General features: G+C 41.3%; 1 protein-coding gene across 1 annotated transcript; it reads right to left on the reverse strand.

The window, feature by feature from the left end:
* Nucleotides 1-1431: 1431 nt before the first annotated feature.
* Nucleotides 1432-21062, reverse strand: LOC117490494 (proto-oncogene DBL). Its single transcript, XM_034140255.1, has 26 exons — nucleotides 21012-21062; nucleotides 19052-19186; nucleotides 18717-18833; nucleotides 18057-18206; nucleotides 17832-17956; nucleotides 17529-17643; nucleotides 17321-17440; nucleotides 15568-15759; nucleotides 14835-15026; nucleotides 13183-13363; nucleotides 12784-12872; nucleotides 12426-12526; nucleotides 11859-11925; nucleotides 11620-11735; nucleotides 11421-11490; nucleotides 11240-11332; nucleotides 10975-11067; nucleotides 10121-10246; nucleotides 8894-9109; nucleotides 7631-7723; nucleotides 7258-7336; nucleotides 6965-7004; nucleotides 4429-4526; nucleotides 3732-3847; nucleotides 1898-2010; nucleotides 1432-1792 (listed from the first exon to the last, which is right to left on the reverse strand). Exons 1-26 carry the CDS (start codon nucleotides 21060-21062, stop codon nucleotides 1711-1713), a joined length of 2970 nt encoding a protein of 989 aa, XP_033996146.1. The 3' UTR covers nucleotides 1432-1710.
* Between the last annotated feature and the right edge of the window lie 2295 nt (nucleotides 21063-23357).

A 23357-nucleotide genomic window follows, 5' to 3' on the forward strand; every position in this document is an offset into this window, starting at 1 on the left:
AGTCAGATTGCTAGCGAAAATCCGGCTACGTCGTACAGTACAGGCCTCTGTACGACGAAGCCGAATTTTCACTTAGCGAGCTAACTTCAGGGAAAACTCTGGGTTTCCGGTCCTACGACGCTGGTTCACTTCTTAGCGGGCTAGATCTCCATGGTAACTTATGCTGAACGGCTAGCCTGGTCTGGAGCAGGTTATAGGTTCCAGGATAAGAGATCAACTCAGTGAAAGCACCGCCTGCTGACCAATCAGAGCTCCGTGTGCGGAGTTTAAAGCGATCAAGTCATATTACAGGAGAAAGGAAATACAGAAAAGCTGCTGTTGCAGAAAAGACGGCCGGCAAAAATTACTGTGTGAACGTGAAAATTAATAGAATATCACCTCCTATCATCAGAGCAATCTGACTAATATAACATTAGCGTTAAGAAAGCTTACTTAAATATCTGCCACAAGTTAACATAAGTAACCGGATCAAAGTAACATTAGTCCACGGCACTGAGTGCAGACGTCGATGTGTCCCATTGTCATTCATATCACATCATAATGTATCATATATTTCCTTATCTGAGTCAGCTTCTTGAGCCGTATCTGGCCGTGCAACACTCACAGTGTCACATACTGTATGCAGAAGTATTATTTTAACACATTAAGTTCACGAAACACTCGAGTCAAATGTAATTAAAGTCAGATCCACTCGTGTCTTAGACGGGGCAGTGATATCATAAACCTGTTAATGTACGCATTCAAACCCTTTTTCTTTTACCAGCTGTATTCACCTTGCAGGTGCAGCTATGTGGCTTTTATCCTGGATAAAGTGTTTAAGCCATGGATGTTTAAAGTTTAACGTCTTAATATTTGTCTAATATTATAGTTCACTTTTCATTCAGGAAGTATGACACTGCGCTGTCAGTACGCTTGTCCATGTTTGTGATTGGTCAAATGTTGCTAACCCCGCCCCTTTTATGTGAACGCGCACATAACTAGATAGGGCAAAACTGGCTTGAGTTAACGAGTTGATAACCAGCGTCGTAGGACCGCTTAGCGAGAGCGCGTTTGTTTTGGATTAGGTAAACCGGGTAACTCAAACATATCCAGGTTAGGTTGAACCGGCTTCGTCGTACAGGCCTCTGGCCTCAGATGTGTGAACGCAACAACAACAACCAGATGCTAAATGGCTGCGCTAAGAGGTTGAGTAACCATGATCTGCATACACTAGTGATGTAGCCGGCTGCTGTTTGAAAGAAAGACAGAGTTAGATTTCTTTGAAAACTGACACCACAAGGTAAAGCTACTTTCCATAACTGACAGTGTTGTACAAAAAGAAGCCACAATCACTAGCTCGGCTATTTGGCACGTGAACATTACAATTTCTGTCATATTTTATAAGAAAATAGAAATGATAAAACCTGAAGTCTCCAACATAAGTCCATTCTGTACATATGAATATTTCTAAGTTTTAATCCAAATGATCTACAGCTTGAACAGAAAAATAAATACATATATGTCCCACGTATGTGCTTTGCATTGTTACAGTCTTCTGAGGTCACTTCTGTAGTTTACACCCTTCTGTAGTGAAAGTGTCACAGTAGTTTGAAGAGTGAAATGCAGATGATGTGCTTCGATCTGATGATCTCCGCAGAGTCGGACGCCCCCTTCTGGTCAGGAAGTTGTTATTCTGTGTGTGTGTCATATATCCTCTATTCTGATTGGCACTCAGCAGGTTTCTCCCAGAATCCTGTGCAGGTCCTCAGGTAAAACACGCCCTTCTTCCTTACGACTTATATTCCTCACCATCCTATGATTACACACACATTAACACAGACGCATGGAATGTTAACATAAGTTCAGTACTTTCAACTCCAGGCTGAATCAACATTATTGAAACAAACAGCTTATTTACCACATTCCCGACATTTCCTCATGCAGCAGCTGGATTACGTCACCGCAGTTGAAGATGATGTCATCAGTGCTGGCCATGCTGCTCTCTACCAGGACCCGGTACCTGCCCACCACCTGGGGCAAGAAAAGGAAAAGTAAAAGACAGGAGAACGTTGCATTTCAATACATTTCTACCTTCACAACAGCCCTAAATCTTCTTTAATAGATTGATGGAAAGACAGATATATTGACTGTTGATTGCCAATCAACAGGCACTTTTTGTCCAATTGAGTATTAGGTTGCAGTCGAATAGTCCAAAAATCAGCTCCTAACGTCTAACCCTATCGTCTATTCCTTGACCTCGGAGTGAAACGTCACGGGGTTAAGGGATAGTCGATAGGAGAATTCAAAAGGATTTAGGAGAAGAGACTGCGGTACTTTAGAGAATCCGACTGCACTTTCACTATCCGACGTGTTTATGATGCGCCAGCGGAGGTCATAAATGTGCGTCTGCTGCTGTGGGGAAACTATGGAAACTACAGTTTTCTATACAGCGGACTACAACATGGATGTAGAATAAGAACGGACGACTGTAAACTCATCTAGAGACTCTGCACCGTGCTCTGATGCTGTTGTTTTATGCTTTATGAACGTGGACAACAGAGAAACATATTCTTCATGACCAAAGTTGGAATTGAAATAAAAAAGGAAAGTGAAACTTATGCTCGTCCCCCTCTCCCTCCGGTCCACATTAATACAAATGATCCCAATACGTATGATTGTATGAAAAGATCTTAAAATAAATACAAATGTATTTATTATAAACGTTAGTCCTTAACATCTATCACTGTGTATATCACCATTCAAACATCTTTTAAAAGTTGAACAAACCCCACACAGCTCTGTCAAGACTGTGAAATGTTGACTTTATTTGATCATTTCAGTAAAAACTAACGTCCATATTTCTCTTTTTGATTATAATACTGATGAACGTTCAAAACAAAGCACTTTGGCAAGTTACCACGTTTTAAAAAGCTTAATAAGCACCGTAACTTTCATGATATCATTTGTCGGTCATAATCGGATGTTTCCGTGAACGGCCGACTGTGTGCTGCGGCTGCAAGGCATTGTGGGGCAGCATTTTCTCCTCTCCTTTCGTAAAGGGAGGTCCAGGAAGGAGGTTATAAAGGAAGTTTGAAACCTCCTTTCCTTTCATCTAGAGAATTCGAACGGCACTTATCATGGCTGCCACTGAGGGACTTCCGGGTCATTTCACTCGGTTAGGAAGGTTCCTAAGCTAAATGGACTATTCGACTTAAGCCTTAGATTTATGCTCGGTTCCAAACAAAGTTGTAATTTCAGGTTGTAATTTCCAACTGACAGACCTCCAAGCATTTCAGGTGCAATCTTAACTGGTAAACATAAAACTGTGCAGCCTTCTTACATTTATATAAGAAACGGAAAGGGAAAAACTACGGCACTTTAACATGTAAACTTTTCCAAATATTCCATTCACCAGCCTAACAAAAAAACACATCGTTACCTCCCCTTGAATAGGAATATTTTGAGGTACGAGCTTTAATGCCGTCATCCCAGAATTATGTCTGTTGAGTTTTGGTCTATGTGATTGCCCACCAAGCTTATCATCTGTATAAGGTTGCCTTTGCTAGAGGACTCCCATCATCCAGTTAAGAGAGCACTCACATGGTATACTTCCGTTTGCCACCAATGACACCTATTGTCGTCTCTTTAATGGCACCTATTGTCGTCTCGGTGCTGATACAGCTTCAAGGCTTCATAAAGGCCTACACATAACCTCTACAGTACCCCTTGTGCCATGAGAAGTAAACTCTCACCAGAGGGGAAGGCTGATCCTCCTCATCTGAGTCCGACAGGTTGGAGAGGTCTGTAGCGGCCCCCCAGTCCTCCAGGCCCTCACAGATCGCCACGGTGTGAGCAGGAACAGGCCAGGCTGCAGGCGGAGAGAAAACTGAGACTACTACAAAAGGTAATATTACACTTTTTAATCACTAATACTCCATGATCCACTGTGGAAATGATACAGAAACACAGGGGATTATGAAAACTACTCAAATATTTATAAACCATTAGGCTTGTTTGAAGTCATGTGTGCAGCCATTCAATCGAAGTGAGATCATTTTCATAGTGGTGTCATTGGACAGTTGCAGTGCTAAATATAGATACTCGATTGCCTGTAAAAATTCAATATAGGCTTTTTTTTTTATTACTTGCCATCAAAGGATTCATTTGACATGATTCTGTGTTTAAGCTTTTTTATTATTTGATGTATCATATATTTAACTCCTAAGTGTGTTTTCTGTCAGAACAATGGAACAACTTCCAGAACAAGGTCAAGTGAAAAGTTAAGATACATTAGCTAAGATCTGGCTGAAGAATAACCGACATCAAATGGAGTCTTTACGACAAATGTTTTCTTGCATTTTTCAAAAGAAATTGTGTGAATTAATGACTGTAAAGACAAATATGATAAGAAGTGATTAGTTTGTGTTCTGCTTTGTCTCAGCGACTCACTGCGTCGAGGTGAATTAACCACTGGCTCGGAGTGGGCGGGGCTTGTGTAAATAGACTCCTCCCCTCGAGTCCTGTGGGAGTGGCTTGTTGTCGAGGAGCTGTTAGGAACAGGGAGACACGCTGAGCAGCCTCCAACCGATGCTCCGCCCCACGACACACACATCACTGATGCACTAAACCCCATCACCATGGGAACAAGACACGACCACAACAAACAAAAACAAACAACAACAACAACATTCACGGTGTCACAAAACGAGCTCATCCGCATTCTGTAAATTAAAACAGCATTCCTATAAATCCACAGTCACATATATTTCAGCGTCTGATTTCAAAAGAGGTTTGAGTTTATAATCCAAATATCAATTATATCAGAGATCACTGCAATATATGGAAATATTAAAGTACACAATAATCTGAACACACACAAGGCCTTAAAGGTGGGGTAGGTAATTTTGGAGAAACCAGCTCGAGATCGCTAGAATTTGAAAATACACAGCCGGAAAAAATCTGCCACTTCCTTACAGAGCCCCTCCTCCAACACACGAACGCGCACATGACCAATGAGGGCACGAGATAAGTTTGTGCACAGATGGAAGGCTGACAGGCAGGTAGGCCATCCAGTTATTTTAGCCGGGCCGGCTAAAATGATTGGTCATACTTTTTACAGTATTACTTCTTCCACAGATGACATTTTTTTATGGATTTTTTGTCAAAGCACTTAAGATATTCATTGCTATCGGGATGTTAAGAGCATTCCATGGAATATAACAAAAAGTGTATCTCGAGACGGTTTCTCAAACTTACCTACCCCACCTTTAATTTACCAGCATCTGCAAATAACCCACAGTGTGGCTTTAAGTCTTGGATGAGTGGAGTTTTTTCCAATATATTCCAACATATGAAAGAAATATTAAGATATTTAAAAGTTACTTTGTATAAGTACGTTAAAGCTTCCCATCTGGTAAATAAAGTAGAAACACTTAAATTACTTGCAGATGCTACATGACCTACACCTTCACAAATCATTCAACCATTCTCATTATATGATCCTCCATCTCATAGTAAGAATCACAAACACCACAAAACATCTCAGAATATGATTATCCCATGCTCACATACTTTGACATTTAAACTATGCATCCTTGTGAATACATCTACTTCAAGGATAACGCTAGCTAATATTTTATATAGTCAACAAGCCCCATTTAAAGACCCAAACCAACAATGTGTTCGTGTCCGAATGAAGAAAATTAGTAAGAGACTTACATCAAATTTCCTCTAAAAACGAACGCTGTAGTTGTGGTTGAAGGTTACCTTAACATCAGAAACAGTTCATTTGTTTGGGACTATTTTCAGCTGCAGAATAATACACATATGCTCTGCTAGTATTTACAGCAGCAGGACAGTGTATGTGAAATGTACTAAATAATAAATATAGTATTATTCGTAGTGATGAAGTCAACCAGTGATGTGTTTTTAATTGTTTTTGGACAATATTGGAGATCTTTGGCTCAGAGAAAATGGATACATAGGCATTTGGATATCTAAACAATACTTGTTACAATCAATTGATTGTTGGTTTTGGTTGTTTCATGGAATTTGTTGAATAGACTTTGGTCAAAGAGAATTGCCAGCTTTATCCTTTAAGTATTACAATTATACCATGGTCTTAAAATATTTGAATCACAATAAACTTTGTGCAAATGTTAATAATTCTCCTTAATGAGCAAACTAGTTGTTCATTGTGAAGTTCGGGACTCAACCATTCATTGAAAGTATAACATGCTCTCATGCTATCAGTAAACCCAACATTGGTACCTCCTACAAAAACCCCACTAACACACACACTCACCCCCTGTTAAGTTACAGTGTTGACAGTATCCTAGATAACCAGTGCTTTTAATGGCTAACAAACATTTGAATAACAACTACAGTATCTACGAGAACCTCTAATGGTGTTCCAAAAATGTTCACTGACCTACACTTTGGCCACTGTCTCTATAGATACCCTTAACATCTAAAAAAAGTAACCCTATGATATTTGAGTACCTGCTGGAACATTTAAGGACTGTTTAAGATGCCCAATGAGGTATTTACTGCCCTCATGCAGGGTTGAGGTAAGCTCTTGGTTCTGTGTATGGCGCTCTCCATGGAGCTGGAATTCATCAGCATGGAGAGCGCCACAGACAGGGTTAGAGCCATCTGCAGAACTTGGCATCATAGTCATGATTACCAGTTCTCCAGGGTAATGACAAAAATGCTAACCCAACCACAAATACACACACTGCTCACATACAAACGTGTTCATTAACTCAACAACCTGCATATATAACCATAATGTTTTGTTGTAAAAACAAAGTTAGGATGGCTTGCGGGTGAAATTAAATGGGTTATTGAATCATCATAAACACTAGCTGAGAGAAACCTTTTCTTAGTGTATTACGTTTAAATTGGTATCTGAATGTAATTGGACCGCATCACAAGGTCAAAAACAGACACAGAGGAAGATAGGCAGGTTATGCAAGATAATCACCTGTCAGAGAGAGGGTTGTCTGAAAGTGTAAGAGCCTCATCTGAGAAAAGGGAACAAAGGACACATTGAATAATCAAAAAAACAAACATGATTATATTGCAAGACCTTAATAAGAACATAAATATCTGGTATTTCTATGGGAAACTTGTGAGATGTTGGAAAATAGATGTACTGTTCTATTTTACTTGTAAACATGAACTAATATGAGATTAATCCAAGTTAAATAATAATAAAATCAGGCTTTTTTATGAAAGACGTAGAGGCAGCAAATCAAATATAACAGTAATAGAAACCTTGGCGATTTTTCTGCTGGTTGGTGAGAATTTTTCGAATCTCCGTCAGCCAGGCAACTTTGATCTCCAGTGTGGGAGCCTAGACACACACACACACACACACACACACACACACACACACACACACACACACACACACACACACACACACACACACACACACACACACACACACACACACACACACACACACACACACACACACACACACACACACACACACACACACACACACACACACACACACACACACACACACACACACACACACACACAGGACCACAACATGAGAAGTTTGCTTGAACGGGCTAAAGGTACAGACACTAAAACACTGCAAATAAGTTAGAGATCAGATAGTAAGAGATTGAAATACCTGGACAATGTACACCACTTCTCTGCCGCTGTACCAGATTTCAAATTTCTTCACATCTCCTTTCACATTTTCTGTGATTCCCACTGCACTCATCTGAAGAAAGAGAGAAAAGTATTTACATTTCACCATTATCTGTCAGCTTCAATGGCTCTAAGTAGATATTTCCATAATTAAATTCAACCACGCCCAACAGCAATACAAAATACAATACAGCAGAAAAATGGATATCGTACATTTTCAATTTATTCCAGGAAGGCTGAATTGGAATGCATTAGATGTCGCCACATGTATCTAAAAAAGTCACATATGATTAGGGATGGGTATCGTTAAGGTTTTAACGGTACTACTACTTTTATCGATACCGCTTATCGATCCGGTCTTTTAACGGTACTCTTAACGGTTCTTTTGGAGAGAAAAAATAAGGTAAACTAACTAAACAAATTGTGAACAAAATTAACATTACTTTTTATTTAAATTAAATAAATAATATTTCACATCAAAAGAAACAACAATGTTTTAACAAATCGTATTAAATAATGTGATGACAGAATTGTAAACAGAATAGCTGAAACTTTAACAAAATAAATAACTCAGTCACCTCTAATCATTAACCCATGTTTGTATCATTGAGTTAGCTCCGTGTGTTGCTGCTAGCATACATAACACCTGACGTGGAAACGTTACTCGTGGATGGGGCTACAGAGCTACTAGAAAGACAGTCAAAAACGGTGCATTTCTCCGTCTGAATGTGGTGCACGTTTGCTAAATGTTTAGACAAATTGCTCGTGTTACCGCCCTTACATGCTAAACTCTTATTGCACTTTTGGCAACGAGCATTGTCCACCTCAAGACGGGTAAAGTTTAACCGCACCTTGGAACGAGTTCTCTCCGCCATTTCCTCCGTGTGTGTGTGTGTGTGTTGCATGTAGCAGTCGCGTGTGTGTAAACTGCCCCGCCCCCTCGCACACAGACGGGGGAGAGAGAGATCTCTCGTCTGGATTGGCAAGATCGGAAATACTACAAATAATCATAGACGCATTTTGCAGTCTTTTTGCATATTAGAAACGGAGTTGGCGACACTAAAACTGCAATATAATGTTTGTGTAGCATAATACATATGACATATATTTTAGATGTCTCCAGTACCGATAAAAAGACCGATAACTTTGCAGCTTAACGGTACCACGGTCTTTAATAATTCAGCCCCGGGGCCCGTTTAATACCGGGGCTCGGTACCCATCCCTACATATGATATGTTCTTACTCTGAGGCAGGACTTGAAGCTGTAGTAGGGCGTCCTGTCGTGATTGTCCTCGTCTCGGCGCTTGCAGAAGAGCAGGGCGAGCTCGTACAGGAAGAGGTGTCTCTGCATGGGTTTGAACCGGGCCAGCTCCTTCATGCGCACCGCCGCCCTCTTATGGCTGATCCACACGCTGAAGCCCCCCTGTAGCACCACCCGGCCCAGCTGGCTGAGGTCGGCCTGAGACACACAGACAGGGGACAGACAGACAGGGGACAGGCAGACAGGGGACAGGCAGACAGGGGACAGAGAGGTAACTACTGTACAGTCAAATTAAAGGTCCCCTATTATACTCTTTTACATTACTTTATTATAGGTCTCAGATATATACAAAACATGGCTTCAAATACCAAACAGATCATTGCAGCATCCCATAATAGTTACTTTAGATGAAAATAAGGAGCCACTCCCCACGCCCCTCTGAGAGATATTTGGTTAAAAAGAACACAATGGTGCTCTCGGAGGAGATTCAGGTGATAAGGTGGGGAGGGGGTTACCTTCGTTGGTTATTGGCTAATGGTTACACAGCCAAAAAATCGTTATGACATCATAAAGTGGCCAAAATCTGATCAGCTCATTTTCAGACAGGTTTTTATATAAATGGATCAGGACAAAAAGCGAGCAAATCTTTGTTCCTGAAACTTTCAGAATGTCTTTACACAGAGGGGACACATGGTTATTTATAAAAGACATGAAATAGTGGATTTTGCATATTAGGTGACCTTTAATGGACATGGACTCAGTGTTTCCCACAGAATTTGATTCTATTTTTATTTTTTTAGATCTATTTGTGGCGGACGATATTCATTTGTGGCGGCCCGCCACAAATGAATCAATGTATGGGAAACACTAGGACTATAGGCTATTAATCAACATGATTCAATGCAATTCATGCCATACTTTCTTAGGTGCAGGTATGCAAAACTCTTGTACAAACTCATATCAATCATATAAAGCAACAATGGAGCATAGATAATAAATTAAAGCCATTTAATTAGATTTTTTCAAGAACGTTTTGAGTGTAATTTATGCCTGAGGTAGTAGAAAACAGAAGTCAATGAGAAATATGGTTATAGATATTAAATGAGGATTGAACCGTTTTATATTGAAGCATAATGGTGTGTCATAAATCTTGCATCCGCTGACATAAACATCCACTCCATCTGATCTATTGATTTGAGTGGTTGGTACCTGATATCCAGTGATGGCGATCTGATGCATGGAGTCGTTGACAGACTTCAGCAGCTCCAGCATGGAGTCCAGAGCCTCCTGCAGCTCACAGCGGTACAGATCCTCCGTGCAGTGCTTCAGCAGCTCCTGAAACACCACAGAGACACAGGATGACAAGTCAGTGTATATACTTGATCTAATCTGTCTATGTTGACATTTCCTCTGTGCCTGTTTAAGACCTCTACTTGTATCTTCACAAGTGTTGTTATAACTGTCTTGACTGATTGCCTCTTGTGCCATCTTCCATTTGTCCTTAATCAATCTAAATGCAGCTTTGTGTTTTGTCTTGTGAAAACCTATAACAGTGCAGACAGACCTGACCACATGATTACATGAATTTATGGATGGTCAGTCCACCTATTTGATCCAGAGTGAAAAATCTCCATGACCGTTGGATGGACTGCCATGACATTCAGTTCACTCATTCATGTCCTCCTTAACATTCAATGTAATAACTTTGATTGATTCCTTTACTTTTCCTCTAGTGCCATTATCAGGTCAAAGGTCAAACAAAGGTTGTAAACATGTTAGCTTTTAGCAAGCATAATAGTCAACGTATCATGTGAATGAAATAATTTGGACCACATGCCAAATGAAACATCTTTGTAAACCTTGAATAAAGAAATAAACCATATTTATAACAAGCAAATTAACCCTAGCAGCAAAGATGTAGGGCAGTGCAAAACATCTTAGCTGCGTTTTAAGAGATACTATTTTTCAACAAGGCAGAAAAACCTTCATTGTTTGGGAAAACCAAATCTCTGAAACATGCATGGTGTGTCTCTCCATCACTGACTGACTCAGCTGAACAGAACCTTGAGTAGCAGCTGGTACTTGGCGAGGCGCTGGACTGGTTTCAGGAGGTAAGAGTCCAGACCCAGCTTGTGGTCTAGCTTCTTCTGGCACTCCTGCAGAGAAAGAGGGAGAAGAGGGATGGGGGAGGGAGATAGAGATGTGTACACGGCGTAATAGGAAAACATCATTGTATTCTAAAAATCGTAACAGGTTGACTTGCATACAGTCAATATGAGAGAATCACCGGATAATTGATTATAAATAATATATATGGTGTGTAAGTACCTTGAAGAAGGTTGAATCAGAGCACCGTCTCCATAGCAACTCGGAGCGTGGCTTGTTTTGGCAGTAACGCTGGTACACCTGGAACTTCTTTTTCTGCTCACACACACATAATTTACGATTAGATGTGGTATGGCGTATCACTTCACATGAAGTTCCTCTGTTGATCCTAATTTGTCCTCACCCGTTGCAGGAAGCAAGACCCCACCCTCTCTGGTGTCTCCAGGCAACTCTGCAGATCCTGGAGGAAGATCCTAAACGGAGAGGAAAAGGGAAGGAAATTGGATTCTCATGAAAACACTGAAAGGACAAGTCTGTGACAGCTTGTGTGTGAGTTTGTGTACATGTGTGTGTTTGTGAGTTTGTGTGTGTCTGTGTCATGCCTGCTGTGGAACTGGTAAATCTCTGGCATGTTGCCGAACAGAACGTCCTTCTGGCTGCGCAGAGCTGAAGGAAGAAGATTAGACATGGATGGGTCCTCCATTTCTGCTCTGTAGCCCTGAGGAGAGGAGAGGAGAGGAGAGGAGAGGAGAGGAGAGGAGAGGAGAGGAGAGGAGAGGGAAAACTTGACAGGAAAAGGGGAAATTCAAAATACCATAAGAGTAATCTGAAATAAACTCACCAGAAGGACAGAGAGCAGCTCGTCCACATAGATCCTCTCTGTAGCGATCAGCTCCTTCATTACATGGCTAGAAACAGTTCAAAAGAGAGGAATTAGAAAAAAACATAAATGCAAAGCTAAAGAAAATACTTAATGCTGTGGAGTTGGCACGAAAAGGCTTTTACGTTCATCTGTCTGCAGATTAATACAGTATAGACCACAGAAGCGGTGCCAGTTGGGACGCTGCCCACATAACTTTTGGAGTCTGGCGCTGCAGACAGATCTTTTATACTGTTTCTCCTACGCCTCAGACAGGTTTTTTTTGTTTACAGTTTTTCTAACACAATACTAAACAACTGTCTTTACAGCTGTTGTTTTGATAGTTCAATATGTATTTAGCGCTCTGATTTTGCTATGGGAGTGCACTGATTTAAAAAAATGTATTCTCTAATTTTGAAACAGTATCACATGATGCGTGCCTTGAAATGATGCCCCCTTCAGCAAATGCATTTTGCAGCCCATATAGTATACAGACAGTGCCACATTAGAGTCTCGACTTTAAGAACAATAATGTGTCAGATTGCGTACCGTGTGACCTGCTCTGGATTGTCTTCTGCCTCTGAATCTGTTTCTGTTGTGGAGCCATACAAACAGCTGCGGTTGCCTTGAAAATCATGCATTACCTCGATCTGAAAACACAGACAAGACACTCAGTTGGAGTCTTCGACACATTTGTAAAAGCCCTGTCACTAAACCCAGGAGGAAGATTCATTAGTTTTGCAGGTATTTGATGATTAACCAGAGTACCATGTCATTGGACAAATTGAAATATTGACCCTATGATGGCACTACATAGAAAAGGGAAATTATAACAATTAATCTCAAGGAGGAATGTCTGCACAAATTTCACGCCAATCCATCTTACATTAGGTTTAAAAACACACACCTTGCGTTGGTTGTTGTTCTTTCTTGCCGCTCGTTTGCCAGGTAGCAGGTCAAAGGAGAACTTGGAGTTGAGGACGTTAAAGTCTACACCTGTGGAAACAAACAAATACAACTGGTAATGAGAGTCAGCAGCATCATGTACTGTTGCACTGTATCGTGGTTACAACATCTGTCGGATAGACAGAAATATGACACCTTGCAAATGACATAATACATCCTCTGTGGTAGTTTCTGAGAGTAAATGTGGGTCATGATGACAAACACACAGACTCAAAGGTGAAAACAATAGCAGTGTTGCTGTATTGACACAGTGGACAGAATCTGAACCTTGAAAACAAATCCACACCACAGAAACAACAGCTATGGGAAGACATGAAGGACCTTTGGATGGGGATTATACCATGTTTTGGGGAGAAGAGGGGTGACTTGCAGCGCTGCAAGGTCTGTTCGGGTTCGGGCCTCGGGGCCACCAGCTGAATGGGTCTGATTTGTACATCGGCCAGCTTCTTCAGACACTGCTCTCTGTTTCTGATCATGGACTGCATCGAGTTCAGTTTCTCTGCCACCATGGAAATTTGGGACTAGAAAGAAAGAGGTATAGAATACAATAGAATATATCTTTATTGTCATTATACAAAGTACAACTACATTTCTTTGACAACTCTCACTGCAGTAAAAAATAGACACAATAAATAAATAAGAGTGGTAAAAGCAGAGGTAGTAGCGATGACAGTGCAACGAGATAAAATTCAATGTCAATGTGCATATTTACACTTCCAGTCTAAAGCGTGTGTGTGTGTGTGTGTGTGTGTGTGTGTGTGTGTGTGTGTGTGTGTGTGTGTGTGTGTGTGTGTGTGTGTGTGTGTGTGTGTGTGTGTGTGTGTGTGTGTGTGTGTGTGTGTGTGTGTGTGTGTGTGCGCAGTGGCGGCTCCAGGGTATAGCTGGGGTAGGCTACAGCCATACCAAGAAATGGCTTAGCCCCACCTTAGCCCCACCATGAAAATTGATGTTGAAGTAAGCAAAAAAATGTCCGCCAACTCGCGCGGAGTAAATTGCACAGACAGCAGCTAGTGAGATTGATTTCAGTAGCCACTTGTCTGGAAATACCGAAGACTAGAAACGGTTTTGAAAACTTTTGTCACGTAGTGATCGTCTTCTCAATAAAACATCTTTGATAATGTCTTCTGGCCAATCAGAATCACGATAACGGCGTGGTGTTTTTGCGGTAGAACTTCTCTTTATACATCCATGGATACAACATTACGTGTTGATTTCTATCAAATCAGACCCCACGGTTTGATGATTGATAGGTGTGTGGGCTGTCTTTCATTTTGACACACAGAACAATGGGGGCTATCGACCCTTATCCACAATGTAAAGTAATTCACACAGCCTCTTCCCTCTTCTCTCTGTGAGGAGCAGCAGGTTCAGCTTTCAGAACAAAGTAACAAAAAACAAAAAAGGCATTCATTTCTTTTTAAATATGTCGTGTAGTAATAGATTGATTTATTTTTCTTCTCAAGAGAGTACCAGAATGTGTATTTTATATTAGTATTTCAAAAAAACTCCCAGGGAAGAATCCCCCCAGACCCCAGGGGTTGGGTTTTCAGCACGTCAACTCTTTCACCTGTGGGGAAATTGCAGGATTGGCTCCAGGTCGCCCTTTTTATTTACTACAAGACAAATGTGCCTTTTTATTTCATAAAGTTCAATTTGGATTGAGACAGGGAAATAATCTAAACCTCACGCGTGGCGTTTCACTGTCAAGGGGGGCGATATAGCGTGTATGTAATTACATTGCAAATACTGACTTGAGCCCCACCACTGTATGGGTTAGCCCTACCATAGATTACCCAACAAAAATACTCTGGAGCCGCCACTGTGTGTGTGTGTGTGTGTTCACAGTTGTTGTAATGTGCTCTGAGGTTGGACAGGGATCGGAGTGATGGAGGCCCCAGCTCTCGGATAGAAGCTGTTCCTCAGTATGGTTTGAGGGGAGTTGTGGATAATGTTGCGTTTGTGCATTTGTATATCAGTATGGCAGAGGGTTACCTGCAGCTGTGGGGTGAGTATGGCTTCCAGCTCCAGGCTGACGATGTCCTGACTGTTCTTCAATGCAGACGGCGCCCTCTCCTGGTGATAGGTGAGGTACTGCAGCGCCTCCTGAGCTCCCTCCCGGGTTTGGAACCTGTCCACCATCTGACTCGCCAGAAGATAGGCACCCTCGTCACACCACCGAAGGGCCTGCACACAAACACACAAACATAGGACACAACACAAGATACACATTTTGCAAACACATTATACATGTTATTTATGTGATAGCAACAAAGAACAAAAAGGAGACTCACATGTGGAAATTGTCCTTTTTTAATGTTTGCCCTTCTACTTTTGTCAAGGTTATATATCAAAACAAACGTATAGCTTACACAAATAGTGGTTAATGATTAAACTACAGACCATTACTAACGTAGGACACAACACAAGATACACATTTTGCAAACACATTATATATGTTATTTACAACGAATAACAAAAAGGAGACTCACATGTGGAAATTGTCCTTTTTAAATGTTTGTCCTTTTATTTTTTTTAAATGTTATATATCAAAACAAACATATAGCTTACACAAATAGTGGTTAATGATGATTAAACTTGCATGGAAAAAAGAGGGAGTAGAGAACGCAAAGACCAAAAAAAGTTAATCAAACATATATAATTAGTACATACTGCTATGTTTATATGTGTAAGTCTTTGAGTGTGTGTGTCATGTCAGTCTTTTTACCCCTTCAAGGCGGAGCAGCAGGTCTTGTGCTCTGGTGAGCGAGGCCCTCTTGATGCGTACGGCAGCAGTGATGAGGTCACAGCGATGCCGCAGCTCGTTGCAGCGCTGGACAATGAGCGCCAGGGCGTAATGGTGGTTGGCCGCCAACTGGTGGCCATGCAGGATCAACACCTGGGCATGAGCCATCTCCTCCTGAGCCACAGACAAACACATCAAGGTTTAAACTCAATTCATTTCCACACTTCCCACACATCAAACATATTTTGTTTCCTTATGTGAGAACACAAAGGTGGATAGCAAATATATCAAATATCAAATCGAGCCTCAACGACTGTGTGCCATTTGACCCAAGGGACAAAAGTGAAGCCAATATTTAAAGGTCCCATGTCATGCTTTTCCGGTTATTACCCGTCCCCTTGTGTGTTATGTAGCTTTTTCTGCATGTAAACGGTCTGCAAAGTCACAAACCCTCAAAGTACACCCTGTAGCAAGTAAAACTCTAACACAGAAAATACCTGTCTATGCTGCCCCAGAACGCCTCGTTGGAGATTTTTTTTTTTTTTTTTTTTTCTTCCCGAGTATAGTGACGTAACGATACCCAGGTCCAAATGGACCAATCCGCGGAGCTCCTAACACACACACTCACAGCCAGGCTGTGAGTGTGTGTGTGTTCTCAGGCTGAGTTCCGCAGTGTCTCGCAGATCCCACACAGCAACCAGGAAACGACACCAGTAATCCACCTCACACTGTCCGCTCCTCGAGCCTCAAAGGGCGGAGCAGCGAGCCCCACAACATCCCGCCAACACGGCACCCAGACCCCACGCAGCATTCTCATCTGTTTGTCATTACTGGTGTCATTTTCTGGTTGCTAATGCCATTGTAACACATAATCACTGATGTTCCGCTGTAACGGTGGTGGACTCATCAGAACAGAGTGGGCGAGTTGTCCAATCAGAGCATAGTGGGCTCATAGGGAGGGGGGGCAGGAGCTCCAACAAGCCGTTTAGGACAGAGAGTGAATACACATACTATACAGAGATGCTGTATGAGAAACCAATGTGATTTTGGAACATTGAACAATGTAAATATATTCTAGTAGACCTCAACAATGGAATTATGATCAGTAGAAATGGCCATGTCATGGGACCTTTAAGTTCTTTAAACCTGCACTGTTTCTATTGGCCAGCAGGGGGGCGACACCACTGCTTGCAAAATAAATCAGACAGTATAGAAGTCAATGAGAAAATGACCTTACTTCTAATAGATTTTATAACCTTATCAAACATTTTACCTTATGGATTATTGATTGCATCGCTAGTTTAATCTTCTTCAATACAGCATGATGTTCCTTTTTTACATTATAGTCCCATTTAGACTAAAAAAATGCAATTAAAACAGTGTATGCTTTAGAGAAGGGATACCTAGGAATGGGTATGTCACCACCATGGTATTGTCCAGTTTTTGGTGCTTTCTGTGTTTTTTTTACAAAACTTTAACCTTTTTTACAATGTATTTACAGTTCATAAAGGTTAGTTATATGATATTAGTAGATGTAGTTTCTTCCACCCTCAGGTGTCACTTGTCAAAAACAACAGCATGGCCAAAATGTAAGGCTGAGGCTTTAAAAAGTAAAATATCTGTAATAAGACAAACTCTGTAGGGGGAGCTTTTCTGCAGACAGACCAGCTTCATTTTCTTCTGCTTGTCACCAAAAACTCTAACTGTGTGCATGTTGTGTGACTTTGTTTGTGACCTGAGCGTTTGCGTCCAGTATCTCCAGGTCCATCAGCAGCTGCTCTGTCTGAACCACAGTTGTTCCCACAGAGTCAATGTCCGCCTCTTTGGCAGTGATCCTCTCCAGCACCTCCTCCATCTACACACAAACACACACACAATTAATCATCACACCATGTAACATACAGGAGACTCAGAGCTAATGTGACAGACACCAATCATCACACCTGCTGGAACCTCATTTCATAGTGCAGCAGCTGGAGGTACTGCAGCAGCTTCAGGTGGTGTTTCTCAAAGAAGCCATCAAACGCCTCCTCCATGTCTCTGAGCTGAGCCAGGAGCCTTAAACACACACAACACACACATTCACACAAGCTGCCTCAAAGGTTTAATAAGATGTTGATATCAAGCTGAGAATATGCCTCATAAAACCCTCTCATCTTTTCATCCTTCTCCCAGTACGTCTTCTATTTACCAACTTGTTTTTATGTCCAAGTAAGTTCTCTACAGCAGAGGTCTGCATGCCGCACCTTTGAACAGTGTCCATGTCTGATTTTAAGTCCCTCTCCGCCTCTACATCTCTCTTTGAGGCTTTGACCGTCTCCAGGTTTGACAGCAGCAGCCGTCCTTCTTTCAGCACGCTCCGGATATCGTCCTGAATATGACAAACCCGGAAAAAGACAAAGATAATACATTTAAAAAACAGATGGAGAAATCAAATACAAAAACTGCTAGACACAAAGAGAGGAGCAAACCTTCATCTGCCGGTATCGGTGTGTGTGTGAGTGCAGCAGGAACTCGATGGCATTAGCTTCATCTGGAAGGTCGGTTTCAGAAAGCTCTGCGCCAAAACCCTGAAGATGCTGGGCGATCTTCTTCACTGTCACTGCAAAGGTCTCAATGGCCTGAAGACACACACATTTTCACACATAAAACATAACAAAAATATGATAAGAATGCTGATTTGTTGTGTTGTTCAAAGGGGCTCTATTATGCTAATTTTCAGGTTAATATTTGTATTTTGTGCCTCAACTATGACATGTTTACATGCCTTTCACCCTCTGCTTTAACAAGTACCTAGTCTGCTCTGATTGGTTAGCTGGCCGGCTCTGTTGGTCCTATTGGTTGTCCCGATCCTATCACGCACAATATGTTGGAGCGCTAGCGTGAGTGTTACATACTGTAGTGATGTCATGATGTTACTGGAGTAAACAAAGGAGTCCAATTGCAGACCATTTACATGCAACAAAAACTATTTAACACACTACTGGAAAGGGAATGCCCCCAAAAGCCTAATAGGGGCCCTTTAATGATTCAAAAGTGTGCAAACATAGCTATGAAATCGCTTGACATTCTTAATATTCAAAAGCAGCATGCCAAGCTCTGGTGGATAGACGAGCATCAGAAGTGTGTACCTGACGGAGGAGGACCCAGTCACTTTGGCAGTACTCCACTTTTGCAGTGAAGTCTGATGTCAGGTGGTGTTCATCGATGTAGCGCAGCAGGTCACCAACAGAACGTAACATCACCACCTAAACACACAAAAACACAAAGCATCCAATTAAATAACAGCGTTTTGCATGTAGTAAGCAAATAGAAGAGAAAATATATCCAAATGGACAGAAAGAGTGTGTGTGTAGTATGGAGCAGATACCATCGTGCTGCACCAGATATGGAAAGTACATGTAAAAACGTAAAATAAAAATGTGTCCCCACCACTATTTTTCTCAGTTTCTAACTCCCCTCTCACCGGCATCTTTAACAGGAAGTCATCCTGGCTGAAGCGGAAGCCGAGGTCAGTGCTTGAAGACGGACTGGGGGCGGAGCTTAACAAACCGCTGGGGCCGAGCACCAAGACCAGATGCAGATTTCCTGGAAATGAGGTCTAAAAGAGGAAGATATGGTGATATTATTATATTCTTATACACACTTACTAGACAAGGGAGCAAAATAGAAGGAAAGGGAAATTATTTCTGTCATGCTAACAATGTGGTAAACTGGCTTTGGTGTATTTCAACTCCAGCCTATCCCTGGATTAGTGCACAAGAGTACAGGAAGAGAGGAGTCAGTCAGAAGCTTTGACAGCTGGATGGTGTTAGTCGTGCAGTCTAGCAAAGCTCAACACAGCATCAGCATCTCTCTGTGTCAGTCTGGGGAGTCTGTCGGCCTCTACAGCACTTCAGCAGGTCTGACAGTCAGCTCTTCAGATTGATGGCTGTTTCCTCACTCTTTCTCATTATAAACTGCTTTGCATGCTCACACCTTTCCTTCTCTGTACAAACATGGAGCTTTAATGTTAAAACTCAATTACCTAAACTTTCTTTCAGGATGTCACATGGTCTTTTCCTGCTTGAATGGGTCAAAATACATTTAGTTTAGTATTTTTTTATATCTGTTTCTGTTCACTTTTCTCTCTCTTCATGTCTCTGTGCTTATTTTCTTGTAGCAGATAACTTCCTAATTGGAAATGCAGCAAAAGTAGCTGAAATACACTTTTGCATTTGCTTTTCTCATCTGTATTAAGCACAGTAGCCGAGGGATTCAAAGTAATTCGAGATTTCTTTGGCTTCCAGTTGAATAACACAAGACTGCTAACCATTGAGCAGAGAACTAATCCTGCAATCTTCCCATTGTGATAACTTTTTTCTCACATGCTTGCCATCTTTTACACATATCATCCTCTCCTCTTCTCCAACAAAACCTGCTCACCTTACATTTGTCTCCACAGTTTTTGCACATATCTAAGAGCCTGAGAAAGTATTAACCTCGAGGAAGACTTTTGCATTTCAAATACAGCTCTGTATGTGTTAAAGGTGTTGCTTTTCATATTTTCACAGCTTTAATGCATACAGCGTCATCTGATAAAAAACAAACAAGAGGCTCTGTCCTGAGATATTTTTCTCTCACCTCTAAGGCTTGTGAGTTTTTATCCACTAACAAACAATGCTAGATCTTATTTTAAACACAGATGGCAGTGGCACAGGAAACAGCTTTCTGTATTCAGGTGTGTTGTAATCATCGTAAGGAGACCTTTAAACCAGAAACTGCTGACCTCAGACTAAATACAAACTGCTTTCCCTCCCACTCACATCCCTACAGTAGTCCTTTACACAACCTGCACTAGCAAGTGAACAGTCATCCAGGTGTCTGTATAAACCTGGATATGCACTCAAATAGCAGCCATGATGAATGTTATTGGATGATCGCAGACTTGTTAGGACATCTGCATTCCACAACTACATTTACAGTGTGGGCATCAAGTATTTCACACATAGGCCGGTCCCAAATATGTTATATAAAGCTGCATATGTTGAAAGCACTACACAGTTAGACTGCAGTAAAGGTACTAAAGACTCTTGCTGTTCTACACCTGCAGTTTAGACACACACACACACACACACACACACACACACACACACACACAAACACACACACACACACACACACACACACACACACACACACACACACACGTTTGTCATTGGCCTGTCCTGCTGCCCTGCACAGACTCTTAACATTGACCAGCCATCTGAATAAGAGCAGTGTCTTCACTTTAATGCATTTTTAAATATCTAATGCAGTTTGCACGAGCACATCCCAACCTCTGTGTCGCAGTACTAAACTGTCCTAAGAACAGCCCCCCCCCTCTCTCCATGCTGCAGTATCCTCTCCGCCCCGGTTGAAGCCTCCCTCCTCCCGGCACAGCTTACCGCGGCCCGGCGCAGACGGGGGAAGCCCCACGTCGGGTTGGACTCGGCCATGGCTCTCCGCTCTTCCCGGTCCTCTCCCGGTTCTCTCCCGGCCCGGGAAGTCTGCAGCGGGACGTGGTAGGTGTCGGGAGCGAGCAGCTGCAGCGATGGCACGGTAACACACACTGCGGTGTCTGCAGCAGATGCACTTCAGCTCCGGATGATGGGGTGTGTTTCACCTACCTGACGTCAAAGCCAAAATAAGTTTCCCGCTCCTCAGCTGCGGTTCACACGTCCCTCTTATTTGTAGTGAAAGCTCAATACTGAAGGATGATTTAATTAGACTATTATACGCGTATTATTTAGTGGTATATTAGGTAACAAGCAGCTGTAAAAGGTGATTATTGATTGAACTTCATGTTTCTTAACCTGAAGATATGGCTACTTGTGTGTCTTTTTCAGTTTTATTTTTACTAAACAGAGAAACAGTCATGATACAGCATTGGAAGGAAATAATAAAGAGTAGGATATCGGACATTTCCAAACGAACCGCTAGATGGCGGTCGAAACTCATGAGAGAGTTAACCACCTCTGGATTACATTTTTAACAAAAGCAGCACGCATAGTTTTATTAACTTGTAAATTCGCCTAACAAAAAAATCCACATCATAGCACTGTACAGCTCCAAACCAATGCATATTTCAAATCCTACACTAGAGAGTAGTACACACTTCTTTGTATAGAATGTAAGTGTTTTTTGCCTTTTTTTAAATATATTTTTTTTAATATATTTTTTTAAATAATTCTTTATCGAAAAGTATTTTTATTTTCAAAAGCGTCCATGTTATGTGGCCCAAAAAATGCAAATCAATGCAGCCTTGTATTACGTAACTGGAAAGAGGACACATGCTTTTTGGGGATTTTAGTCCACCTTCTATATAAAATGAATATTTTTAATAAGAAAATCTGCACTTTTTTAATTGAATATTCTTGTAAATTACATGTCATGTGACCTGATGACTCCAAATCAATTAATAATTGTAGTAGTACTAAACGTGCAGTAAGACACACCTATTTTCTCTAAGATGATGTACACAGAGCTTCATCGGGTTAGCATTGTCGAGCATATTAGTATTTAGTTCAAGCACCACTGTGTCTACACATAATATTCAGAGAAGTTAGCTTGTCTGTAGACCTGTTAATATTGCTTCTGCCCATCATGTTTGGGCTGATTAATTACTAGTACCATATCTTATAATATACTCAGCTAGCTTCATGTTATGTACCTCATCATCTAAATGGTGTGCACCATTTCATCTCCTTACCTATAAATAATAGAGTATGCTGGTTGCGACCTTTGGCTCTCCGTCTCACTAGATACTCTTTATTGTTATGTGTTTGTGTGTCTGGTCTACAAAAGGCTCAGCCACGTCGATCAGCTGGCCCTTAACAAAACCTCTTAATCTACGGGAACAGTGCCATATTGGGCTTTCCTGACTGGATGCTAACATGATATTTGTTTCACACAAAATATATTTCTGTCTTTTATCTATTCTCATCAAAAAGGGTTCATGATTAAAAAAGGAGAGAGCATTAGTTAAGTGTTATTCAGATGAAGAAACAAATATGACACACATAAAATGGACATTAAATAAATATTACTCAACCTGTTTACCCTTGTTTTTAATTTAACCACAGTACTTATGTGTTGGTTATTTCAGTAGCATAAGATATTAAAGGTCCCCTATTATACTGTTTTTCATCAATATAGTATAGGTCTCAGATATATACAAAACATGTCTCTGAAGTGTTTGGCTGAAATACCAAACAGATCATTGTAGCATCTCATAATCCCCTCTGTTTCAAACTTTCAGCCCTGTTTCAAAAGTGCTGATTCTCTGTCTTTTACTTTAGATGAAAATAAGGAGCCATTCCCCACGCCCCTCTGCGAGATATTTGGTTAAAAAGAACAAAATGGTGCTCTAGGAGGAGATTCAGGTGATAAGGTGGGGGGGGGGGTTCCTTGGTTGGTTATTAGCTAATGGTTACACAAGCCAAAATAAAATGATGACATCATAAAGTGGACAAAATCTGAATAGCTAATTTTCAGACATGTTTTAAATGGATCAGGACAAAAAGTGAGCGAATCTTTTTTCCTGAAACATTCAGAATCTCTTAAAGGTAGGGTAGGTACGTTTGAGAAACCGGCTCGAGATCGCTAGAATTTGAAAATACACAACCGGAGAAAATCTGCCACTTCCTTATAGAGCCCCTCCTCCAACACACACGAACGCGCACATGACCAATGAGGGCACGAGATAAGTTTGTGCACAGATGGAAGGCTGACAGCTAAAATGATTGGTCGTA

The sequence above is a fragment of the Trematomus bernacchii genome, unplaced genomic scaffold (genome assembly GCF_902827165.1).
Source record: "Trematomus bernacchii unplaced genomic scaffold, fTreBer1.1, whole genome shotgun sequence".
Classification (NCBI taxonomy): Eukaryota; Metazoa; Chordata; class Actinopteri; order Perciformes; family Nototheniidae; genus Trematomus; species Trematomus bernacchii.

What these genes read in the sequence shown, in the direction of transcription:
- LOC117490494 (XM_034140255.1), bottom strand. Translation starts at nt 21,062, where the DNA reads ATGGCCGAGTCCAACCCGACGTGGGGCTTCCCCCGTCTGCGCCGGGCC. An exon ending in ACTGGGTCCTCCTCCGTCAG is followed by an intron (nt 18,207 to 18,716) that starts GTACACACTTCT and finishes GTGTGTCTTCAG; the next exon opens with GCCATTGAGACCTTTGCAGT. An exon ending in GAGGAAATGTCGGGAATGTG is followed by an intron (nt 1,793 to 1,897) that starts GTAAATAAGCTG and finishes GTGTAATCATAG; the next exon opens with GATGGTGAGGAATATAAGTC.